At 42.6% G+C, this 11,755-nt stretch overlaps 1 protein-coding gene across 7 annotated transcripts in view; it reads right to left on the bottom strand.

The window, feature by feature from the left end:
• Positions 1 to 4,084: 4,084 nt before the first annotated feature.
• Positions 4,085 to 11,755, bottom strand: part of KIF3B (kinesin family member 3B) — a 14,029-nt gene continuing 6,358 nt past the window's right edge. For 5 of the 7 annotated variants that reach the window (XM_025212199.1, XM_006030486.3, XM_025212201.1 and 2 more), the window contains 7 exons: positions 11,127 to 11,228; positions 10,363 to 10,485; positions 10,133 to 10,251; positions 9,798 to 9,911; positions 8,959 to 9,064; positions 7,996 to 8,174; positions 4,085 to 7,732 (listed from right to left, as the gene is read on the bottom strand). In XM_025212199.1, coding sequence (XP_025067984.1) covers positions 7,639 to 7,732; positions 7,996 to 8,174; positions 8,959 to 9,064; positions 9,798 to 9,911; positions 10,133 to 10,251; positions 10,363 to 10,485; positions 11,127 to 11,228 — 837 coding nt within the window. In that variant the 3' untranslated portion in view covers positions 4,085 to 7,638. The remainder of the gene's footprint in view (positions 7,733 to 7,995; positions 8,175 to 8,958; positions 9,065 to 9,797; positions 9,912 to 10,132; positions 10,252 to 10,362; positions 10,486 to 11,126; positions 11,229 to 11,755) is intronic. The other 2 variants (XR_003095688.1, XR_003095687.1) reach the window with 2 other exon arrangements.

Here is an 11,755-nt window from a genome sequence, read left to right on the forward strand (position 1 = left end):
CCCGGGCTGGGGGAGGCGGCCGGGGCGGTGCGGGGGGGCAGTGGGAGGAGGGGGTGTGTGTAGATATATATAAATATATATATAAAATTATGCATACTCTGTGTGTATATACATACATACATACATACATACATATATATATATAGAATTATGCATAATATTAAATGATGCATGGGGTGTGTGTATATATACACATATATACACAAATGCATATATATGTGTGTTTGTGGGTATATATATATACACGTACACACAATGCATAATTTAATATAGGATAGCTATATAATTGCATAATGTAATGTGCAAATATGTGCATAGTGTGTTGTATTGTGTCATATATTGTATATTATATTGAGTCATAACATAGCATAATGTGCTGTATTGCATCCTTATGTTATCTTGCATTATATCCTACTATGTTGTATCATATTCAGGGATCCTGGTTTTCTGTAGTTTAAAAAAATCCCCAATTTTCAGGTTAAAAAAAGTAATCCCAAATCTGCATTTTTTCTTGATTAAAATGAAACACTACTATATATATATTTATATCTCTCTCTAGATATCTATATCTATGTATAGATAGATAAAGAACTATATCTGTAGAGATGTATCTGTCTATATAGATATATTGATATATATCTCTAGAGATATCTCTATATTGATATATACTTATATATTGATATAGCTATATATTGATATCTCTCTATTGATATAGCTATATATATCTATATAGATATATCTGTATCTTACATGTATACATCTATATATATATATATATGCATATATATATACATATCATCTCTATAGATCTATCTGTAGAGATATATCTGTGTATTAGCAGCCTTTTCATTTTAATCGCAGGAAAATGTGGATTCGGGGTGACTTTTTTTAACCTGAAAATTGGGGACTTTTTTTATCAGAGAAAACCAGGATCCCTGATCACATTACACTATAGTGTACCATATATTACATTACGTTATGTTACATTGTATTATATCGTATTGTATGAATTTTGCTCTGTTATATTTCACGATGGTAATGGTCAGCGGGTTGGAGCTCCCTTCACGCGGTGCGGGGAAGGGACGGTCCCAGAGGGGTCCGTGAGAAGGCGACAGGACCATACGACCGGCAGAAGGTGGGGCTGGGGGCAAACAACCCATGGGAACAAAGGAAACACAGAAGCTCATCCAGGTAATGGGATGAGACTCCATCATCCTGGTTGAAACCAAGCCCATCTGGGGCCGATTTCCTGTTCCAGTTTCCCGATCAAATCAGGTTTAAACGTTTGCTACCTAGGAAGAAGCACCCTCAGGTCAGTGATGGGAACAGTGCCTTTAAGAGGGACCAGCCAGCCTTGTTGTGAGCGCCCCGCTGCAGGGCATTTGGATGGGCAGGGAGAAGAGAAAGCAGAGGAGAAGGAAACAAGTGGTGGACTGAGCTGCTTACCACATGCAGGGGCCAAGCTATGCTGTGCTCAGAGCCAAAAGGATTCCCCTCCCAGTGTCTGGGCCAGGACAGTGGGATTTTGTTCCACTTGCTTGGCTTGCTTGAAAGACTGTCATTTGGGAGGACTGGCTGAGGAGCTCTTCAGGGAGCAAAGCCTGCCTGCAGAAGCCAGAAAGCTAGGAAACCTGCTTACAAGCTCTCAGGGAGTTCAGATTTGCAGTGGTCCAGAGCCAGACACCATTTGTCATGAATGGGAGGAGGCTGTGTGCATTTCACGCAGAGGAGAGCCATCAGATAGCTTTACATTTGCAAAACCAAACGGAGATGGTTTTAGACTCACAAAAACACTGGCGGACAATACTCTTGCTGCAGTCTTAGCAGTGCATGGCGTGATCTAATTAAGACAAAGAGCTGGAACTATACAAGGGCAAAATTTAATAAAACTATTGGACCATTTCCTTTATTTATTGAACGTGGAATGATCCCCCAGTGCAAAGGTCATCAGCTGAACAGTGACAGAGTGAATGTAACCTTCAATTCCTTTATTTCACCATTTCAAATTTCAGTTGCAGGTTTCTTCCCCAAGTCTGTGTTTGTGAGGAGGCTGGGGGCCCCGTTTTGCATTAAAGTACTGGAATTTTGTACAGGTGCCACTATGGGAGATACAGCAGACTCATTTGGTGATTTGACTATTTTCTGTTCATTTGTCTTTTGTTTTGAAGACCTGCATTGCTGGTCAGCCCGTTCAGCATCAGTAGAGCGTCAGTTTAGTTTGAGCAAAGGTTTATGAAAGGCCAGTTGCCAAAAAAGGGGGAAAAGTTGAGAATGGGTATTGGTATCTAGGTTCAAAACAGAAGCACGATAAACTTGAATAGCGTACGGAGCACAAATGCCCTCATGTTTTATTGACTTTTTTCGGATGTGTCTTTATGTTTGAAGACTCAGTACGTTTACAAAGTATACGCTTTAGGAACACGGCACTGGGAAGGAACTCCTGGTTCACCCAGTGCAGCTCCTTGCTATTGCAGGCACTATGTCATATCATTTTATGTATAAACTTATCAAATTCAGTCTTAAAACTCAGTGGGTTATTTGCTTCCAGTAGTCCTAGAAGGCCTTTTCAGAGCCTTACTTCTTTGATGATAAGCCCTTTTTTGTAAAATTTGTAAATCTTAACTGATATTTATACTCATTTGTTACTGAAATTATTTCATCTTACAGAAAAATCTGTCTCATTTCCCCCCCCCCCCCATCTCACTTTTTCCAAGTCTTTTTTTCCAAATCAGAGAAAATCACAGCTTCCATCAGGAGTCAGTAAAGTAATAGAGAAACAAATACATAAAACAGGTTTAAAAATCAAACCTTACTGTTCTAGAGAACTATTTCAGCCATATATTTAGCACAGGCAACCCACACTTAGCACTCTTAATTGGTTCTTGGAAAACCAACTATTAAGCTAAACGAACGTCAAGCAAAACCAAAAATATTCAATGACCCAAGATGGCAACCGCGAGCGTTATAGCGCAAAGTGCTGAGCGCTAAGTGAAATCAGGTATCAATTTTAAATGAGTGCTATAATGAAATGGCGCTAAGCGAAACAGTGTTAAGCAGGGATGCCTGTATCCTATAATCTTATAAGACTGCTCTTCATCTCTCACAATTTGAGAAGTACAGATGGCAAGGCATAAGCATGTGGAGGGAAGAGAACCCTTTCTAAGTATTTGGCTGAAATCACAATATTAAAAATCTTAATTACAACATGTTAACAGTATATTGTTATTTAGATTCTAAATATACTCCGATCCAGGAGGGTGCTATATGCACATAAGGATGACTCAAGTTCTCTTGAGTAATTAAAAAAAGCTAAAAAGGGAAACGTGTGTGTACGTGCGTATGTATTGTGTGTACACACACACAAGTTGTGAGGCTGCAAACCTCTAATCAAGTGACTAGCACCACACTTTTTTGTGCTTGTGCAGGCAAATGCTTGAATCCAGCTCCGCAATTCCTGCACTTGCTTAGAGCCCCTTAGCCGCTCTTCTGGAATGAAGGCTTTGATCTAGTGTATTCACTATACTTTTTCTCCATCACACTTACTTTTACCATCTACGCTCAGCTGAATTACTGTCCTCTAGAGGTCACTGCTCTTTAGGGCTTGTCTTATTTTATATTGCTTGTTGGCAGGCATCTTTTTTCTTTACAATCTTTACTGTGGTGGTACTCCTTATTTCCCTCTAGTGAGAAGAATGAGGGATTGCATCTCATTCCAGCCTTACTTTCCTTCTAAATCTAGGCCATTTATAGCAGGGGGTGCATTATGAGAATGAATGCTGAGGTTTACCCTAACCTTTTCCACTACCGCTTTTATTTTAATAGAATCCAGAAAGCGGACTCCCTGGGGTACAGATCGTATATGACTGATACCAGCAATATGTCAGTTCTTTGGGGCTAGTAGCCTGACACCGTTCATCAACAGCACATTCGCACTCCATTGTTTAATTGTAATACGCTTGTTTCACCTGATTCTTTTCCTTCAAAAACAAATAGGGCACGATGTTTTACAATATCCTATGGGTCCCATTAAACCCATAGCAATTATTTACTAACTCGTTTAAGAACAGAAAATGACACGTTGTTGTAGATACAATAAATCTGATTGATTTTATTACACATCTTATTTTAGGATCACTTTTACATTCCTAGACAAAAGAGATGATACAAATAAATATAAGCTGTAAAACCTATGGACAGAGCTATTGACATGTTCTTTGCCTACACGTCACCTAAGAGAAGGTTAAGATCAGTGTGTCTCCAAGGAGCTGTGAAATTTCAAAAAAGATAGGTGTGCCCACGAGCACTCACAGGCACCTCATTCCAGAAACAGGAGAGACGGGGCCAAAGAAGGGAAGGGAAGGGAAGTAAGTGCCTAAACCATAGGGAGTTAAACCACCACTGTACAGTGCAGAGCAAACAGGCACCACTGCTCTTGTTCAGTTCCATCTGAGCACCTGGTTATGGCTTTAGCATTGTGCAGGCATGTTCTTCTAATTTGCACATTTAACACTGCAGAAACAGAGCCAGGCCTCTTAATTAAGCCCTGGCTTTATGGTCAGACACAAGAGGTGGAAAGACAGGGTAGAGAAGACGTCCACAGTCACAGCAATCAGTGCTTCTCTGAAACTTGGCAAAGGATCAGTGGTTCAGTGATGGAGCTTACTACAGCTAGACAGAGAGATCTGTATTGACCCAGAAGTCGGATCTGTATAATGCATCATTACCATTCAAAAGGTTAAAGCAGAAGTATGTGTTTTAGAAGGCGGAAGCAGCATGCATCGGACCTATATTCAGGATTTTAAGAAAGTGCTTTCATTCCTGCGTGTTTTGCTTTGCGTAGTATTTGACTCTGGAACAGAAGAGCTTTACTGTGCCTAGCTGGAGAAACAGAACTGGACCCAGTTATACAGATCAGAGCAAAGGTTGAAAGGATGTAAAAACACTCCTATGAAGAGACTATGATTGCACACACTCTCCTAGGACCTCATCCAGGAGCTGGGCAAATTTCCTGTCATCTTTGGTTGTTTACCTGCAGGAAGCCCAGATGGTTCGGACAATAGCCACATGCTGCAGAGAGGCACAGACCTGGAGGGGTCACGTCAACACAAGATTTACACATTTTGTACAGTTTAAGACAATGCATTCATTTCATCCTAATATCAGTGCCACCGAGGATCTGGTCAAGGGGTAATTCAGTCAGTGTGAGAGGCCAAAAGCTTTGGCAGCCATCTGAGATTGTTTGCGAGTACATTCACCAGCCACGTCTTTACCCACTGTTCCAATTTAAATACTGTGACTGAAGACGCAATTTTAAAATCTGTCCACCTCATTCCCTTTCTCTCGCCTTGATAAACTATTTCTGGAACTTAAAAGCAGGGCTTTCTGACATATCAACCATCTCGCCTATTAAGAGTAAAAGCAGAACAGGTTGAATTTGGGCTCTGATTTCTAATGCGCCAATCCTGACCCAAGCAATATTCTCAGTTGACAAGTTTCAGATAGAAACCCACTAAAATCATACTGGCTGAAGACACACAGATATATCGCATATCTATCTGACTACCTAAAGTTGGGCAACTATTTACTTTACATCAGTGCTCTGAGTGCTTAAACTACACAGTCTCAGAGAAGATTATATGCCAGAGAGAAAGGGGAAGGAGAGAGAACGTGACACTGTATTATACCACAAGAGCCAGTTGTACAGACTCCTTGTACAGACAGAGTGGCTTATAAAACGGAAGTTTATGGCAGGCTAACAGAAACCCGACGTCTGCTCCCTCACTCATAAGCAAACCCCTCCTTTCCCCACCAAAATTAAAATGTATATATATTAATTTTATCCTGACCCAGAAAAAACACTCCATGAATCAAAGCAGCTGAGTTAGTACTTAACCCTGGGTCCACCCGAGCAGCTGACTCACCGAGGCACCGTGCCCGCAAGATGCAGAGGTGAGCTCCGCGGAGAAAGCGTTCTGCCCTTCTGCTCAGGGGGGTCAGACAATGGAGCTTTCCAGCCTGGACAGAGGCAGTCAATGGACACTTAGGTAGACAAGGACACAAGGTAGACTTCATACATGAGAATATTTCTAAAAACAGGCAAGTTCTCATACACGCACCAGTCGGTCTTGGGGGAGGTTGTCTGTGAGGAAGAAGAAACAGGTACAAACATACACAGGATGACAGTCAACAGCAACTGAAAAACGAAGCAGCCCAAATCTCAATATACAGTGAACTAAAACTTACAAACTGAACAGAGACACACCAGACAGGAACACCTTACTCTGTCTTCTGAGCCCGTCCAATACGGCAGCTCCCTTCTCCCTACTGGGCCACACTGGCCTGCAGCATTACAACAGCCTACTTTAGTCATAGGGCAGCTTTGGAAAGAGACCATCTAAAGCAGGACTTCTTTCTTCTTCGTGTTCGGTGTACCATCCCTGGAATTAAGATCAGATTCCCTCTCCTGAGACCTTAGATGACACAGGCCCTCATCCCCAACCCTTCACACTGCATTCGAGGAGGCTTAGAAGTGACAAGTGGAAATGCTCTTCAGTTGGAACAGGATGAGACATAAAAGGCAGCGCCTGCACTGAACTCCCTTGTACACCCAGAGGAAGGCTCCACACATACCAGAAGAGAGCAGATCTGGTTTTGCCTCAAAGTGCTCCAGATCCCATCCCTGTCACAGTGGCGGGCAGAACCAGCCATGTGCGCATCAAGCCAGTTATATATTTCCTACGAATGCTGGTAGAGCTGAGGAAATGGCCGTATGCACCCCAGGATTTAGGGCCTTGGTGTAAATGCTGGCTTCAAATGCCAGGGATGGGACAGAGAAGAGAGAGGAAGGGAGCTACTATGGAGCTGTCACTGGTAAGCTGACACATTCTCTGACAAGGTGGTTCCTGTGAGTAGGGGTTGAGGTGTTTAGTAGGTCATGTCAAACAGTTCTTTCTTACTGATGCGTGTAAACAGGTAGAAGACTTCAGTTTCTATTGCTTTCATTCTAGAGAGCATAAATATGCTTCCAAGACCCTCAGTTCTAAAGGGAGGCAGATCTGTCTGGCTGCCAGGTGAACAAAGACAGATCTTCAATCCTGCTCTTCTCAAGGTTGTTCAATCCAACCTCTAACCCCGGACAATGTTAGTCTTTCACCAGAAAGAGGAAAACAATGCACCTAGTCAAGCTCAGCTACGCCCTCCAGTTTTTAACCCCCTCACATTTTCACTCAGAGGTTCCGAAGGGCTGCTTCTCTTGAGATGACTTGCAACTCTGTCCTGTTGTTGCCCAACAGCAAGAGAGCCCAGTGCAGCAAAAGGGCTGGAACAGAAGGAGAGACGGCGACGCTGTGAGGTGATCCCCATGCTTCCCATTGCTTCTAATACACTCATGCATTTCTGATTTCCTAACTAAACTCTGTATCCCATAGGGGCTGATCGCTAGATTGTGAGCAAGTATCTTCCTGCAGGGTTCAGCACACCTGGGACTGGCACGTTTGACACAAGTCAGTTCAATTGCTAGGAGGCTGTCCCCAGGGAAAAGGGCTTGGAGTTTGGCTGAGAGTCTTCTCTGCAGGTTCTTACTTGTCTCTGCTCTCAGAAGGCAAAAGCTGTTCACGCCCTGGAGAGGAATCGCTGGTTTTACTTAGGAACCAGCCCTCGGGACTGTGGATAGAGCTGAGATCCAGAGGTGCTTGAGGAAGAGGAGCCCCCCGATTTCCTTGCAGTTTTAGGCCTGAGAAAATAAACAAAACAAAACAAAAATGTGCGTTATATATCAACACACATCTCCAACAGCTGAAGAAGCTTTACTGGACTTAGACCCCTAGCCAACCTCAAAGTGCTTCTGTAGCCTCACGCTCCCTTCTTTCTACATCAGTTAGGCTTTCATCATGCCGACCAATAACTCAGGCAGGCAGGAAGCCTATTGATGTGTATACTGGTGGCTAGTCCAACGAGCAGAGGCAGACGAAAGCATCGTGCAACAGTTTGACTCACTTGGATTTTGATTTTTTATTTGACGTGCTCTCAAAGGTTGAAGCATCCACCTGTATCTCATCTTCATCCTGCAAAGCTGCTTCTAGAGCAGCCTGAACTTTAGGAGCAATGGTTGGGCCCTCATAGTCTCTCGTGGTTCGACTGGGCATGTCAAGCTCCAATAGTACAATGTTCTCTGCCTGAAAAAGCAGAAGGGAAACAGAATCGTCAGTACCTACACATTCATACACAAACCATTTCCCTCCTCACTCACTGTACTGAGATGTTTCACGCTCTGATAAGGGCTGATATCTGGACCCTTGAATTTATTTGAAACATGCATTTCCCTATGCCTGTGGTCATATTACCCTGGCCATAAAGACTGCTCTACCAACAATCCCATTCCTTCTGGCTTGCAACTGTCCTCTCACCCTATTTAAGCTTTTACTCCAACCCTTAAGATCGACTCCAGGTAATGTATCTGCAACAGGGTGGTCACAAACATCTTTTCCAGCAGTACAAGCTCCCTGAACTTATTTTAAGTTACATTTTTACATGTAGGGGAGTAGGCTGTCCCTCTAGAGCAGCGGTTCTGAACCAGAGGTACACGTACCCCCAGCGGGTACGTGAAGCCTCATCATGGGGTACATGAGATATATTTCATACATTGTCTAACACAGGTCAAAGGGCCTAAAAAAAGTCTTGACAATCTGAAAAGTCTTTGTATGAGTATCTTGCCATTTTTATAATACAAGATTACATGTAGTTTGACATAAAAATTAATTTCCCATTGAAAGGGGGTATGTGAAGTCTCAGTCTGAGACCAAGGGGTACGTCAACTGAAAAAGGTTCAGAACCGCTGCTCTAGACACTCCTGCAGCTGTTGCAGTTTGTCCTACAGGACAACAAAGAGTCCTCAGAGACACACACTCTGCTGAATACAAGAGCTGAACAGATGCGGGCTACAGCCATGTCTATGCTTACCCTGTACCGGGCCTCTGGCCGAACCATCATGGACATCCTGGCATGTTGGCTCAAAGGCCTCTTGTAGCCCACTGCTGACACCGGCCTCTTCATCATCTGCTGGTTACTGAAAAGGACGGGACTGTTAAACCCATTACACGTGCAAGTGTCAAGAATCCTCCTTGTTATGCTAACGTGCCAAAATAGCTGCCACCTACTGTGGTGACTGTTTTTATAAAGGGAGGAGAGTGCTACAGGCACCCAGGAGTGCACGCCGATTGCACAGTTAAACCTAACAAGTGGTATGAAGCTGTCCACATCACTGGGTAGGTAGAGGCATGGGAACAGGTGAGATGGCTTCCATAATCTGTTCTTTTGCACCAATGGCAGGATACCTACTGCACACACAATGGACTAATGTATATCTCCCTGTATTCATCTTTGTACATTTGCTCTGTAAAACTTCCAGTCTGCACGCTTGCCTATAGTTTCCTCTGAGATGCCTTTGATTTGAGATAGGAAATAACCAGATTGACTAGACTCATCTTTTTAACATAGTTTGTGAAGCAATTTGGGACCCCCTGCAAGAAAGATGCTATGTATAGCACAGCCCAGCCCAGCATGAAACTAGGTTAAATTGTTTAGAATCTTCCCATCTTAACTTCCTATTTTATTTAGCCCTGGTTATAGTTTGTCTTAAATTTTATTCCAACTTTATAGTCCACTAAGGAGCTACGGACTCAGGGTGAGGCTAAAACCCTAATTCATCCCTGGCCTACTGAAATAACTTGCCCAGGTCAGCCTGTAGTTTCATATGATCTCCACTCCAATCCTAAAATAAGGTTAGGAAACAAACTCACTCCAGCCGGGTTATAGGATGCAGTTTCCACTGGTCTTCCTCTTCATCAAAGAAAGATCTGTTCATGATCTTGTTCTTCTCCTCCAGAGGAATAAAGTTTTCAATAATCAGGTGCCTGGAGGAAAGAGCAAAGGTGGGAGTTATATAAATAAGAGAACTAGCACCTGAATCTCCCCACCTTCTCTTCCTTGCTGACCCAACAAATCCCTAAAAAGGGAGGGATTTCTAGTTCTCGCTCACATTTCAATCCTGTTCCATAAGCAGCTGGTTTGTAACTAACTCCCACGAACAAAACACCTTCAGAGCTAAAGGGGCATATGGAGTAGTGGGACTCACTTCAGCTTCAGTTCCCTGGTGAGCTCGTTCTGGGTCTGTTCCAGTTCCTGTCGCTCTTTAATGTGCTCTTCCTGGAGATCATGAATCTCTGCCTTCACGGCCTGCAGCTTGGAAAATAGCTGGAAGAAATGAGAAGAACATGAGTAAGGACTGTTTCATGCTATTCTCACCCTAGCAGTCAGGTTCTTTGACTTTCTGACCCATCTGATGTGGTGACATTGTCTTTTTACCTTCTTGAGTTTCTTAGTTTTGATGTCCACCTCTTGCTGCAGGGAACTATAGGTCTCCTTTAGCTCCAGTGTCTCCTCATCCCGACTTTCCATCTGTTGCTGGATTTCTCTCTCCCGGCGTTTCTAAGAAATACCACAAATAAGGATGAAGCCATACTTAGATTACTGCCTTCAGTGCCCCAGTAAGTGAAATCAACTGCCAAGATGTGTCCCTTTTACCCGAGATCCAGAAGTCTTGATTTTGCTTCTGGTACTTTTTTAGTTTTGATGGATTTCACTACAGAGGGGCTCTCCTGCTCCACTTAAAAGAGGAGGAACGTTGACTCTTTAACAAGGACATCCTTTCTCCAAAATTGTAAGTCCTTGCAGTTTAATGTGTGTCAACAGAAACACATGACAGAACACAATGTTCTGAACAGTCTGACTAACACCCCCCCACTTCCACTTTCGCCCTCTTCAGTCTTATAGGATTGTTTTGTGAGTTCTCCAACAGCACAGAAATTTGTAACCAAGACAGGACCTGGGCCAATTACGTAACAAAATAAGACATTACAAAGCCTCCTTATATGTATACACATCATAAAACAGAAAAAAAAGGGAACAAGCCTTTTTTTCCTCCTTTGAAGCCCCCATTAAAGAAGCACTCAGGATCAATCCTTAAACTCAGGAAGACTAGTTTATGGCTTTTCCTTCCTTCGTATTTTGTGAAAGATCTGTACAGGTAGCTCCTTACTACAAAATAAGAAACATGTTCCTCCTCCTACCTGTTCTGCAATTTCCTGCCGTTTCTGCTCCAGGATTTTCTGCTGTTCATTTGTGTGATCCACAATATTTTTCCCTCCAACAAGGAGTTTGCTTTCCATTGCCTGAGAGAAAAACCATAACCGGCAGTGAACCTCTCAAAGAGCTGTCTAATTACTCCTTTCTAAAACACAGTGTCGTCTTCTTGTGTAGATACTGCTTCTTTATAATACTTGCTCCTTATTTAGCAATTAGATTTAAACCAACTGTTATGGACATCATTATTTTTGATACAACCTACAATATTATAAAAGTTTAATGCACTAGAAACCTGTCTTGTGTTATGTACTGTTATAATCTGTTGCACATTGGGTATGACACATGAAGATGCAGCTAAATTTTTAATGATCACTTTCAGAGCAAAGCCTGTTTTTATTGGCTGTAACTCGTAAAAAGCACATCCATCACAAATCTATTGCGCTCACTGCCCCACATCCTACAAAGATAGCTCAAAAGTGACAACCCCCCCACAACCTTACACATTCTAAACTAAATTATTAAAAAGTGTATCTCTCTACATCCAGTTTATTTTAAAAATTTCAGATCTAGGCACATCCATTACCAGGACACTAAAACTCTTTCCTGGGAAAGA

The sequence above is a fragment of the Alligator sinensis genome, unplaced genomic scaffold (genome assembly GCF_000455745.1).
Source record: "Alligator sinensis unplaced genomic scaffold, ASM45574v1 scaffold1032_1, whole genome shotgun sequence".
NCBI classification, from domain to species: Eukaryota; Metazoa; Chordata; order Crocodylia; family Alligatoridae; genus Alligator; species Alligator sinensis.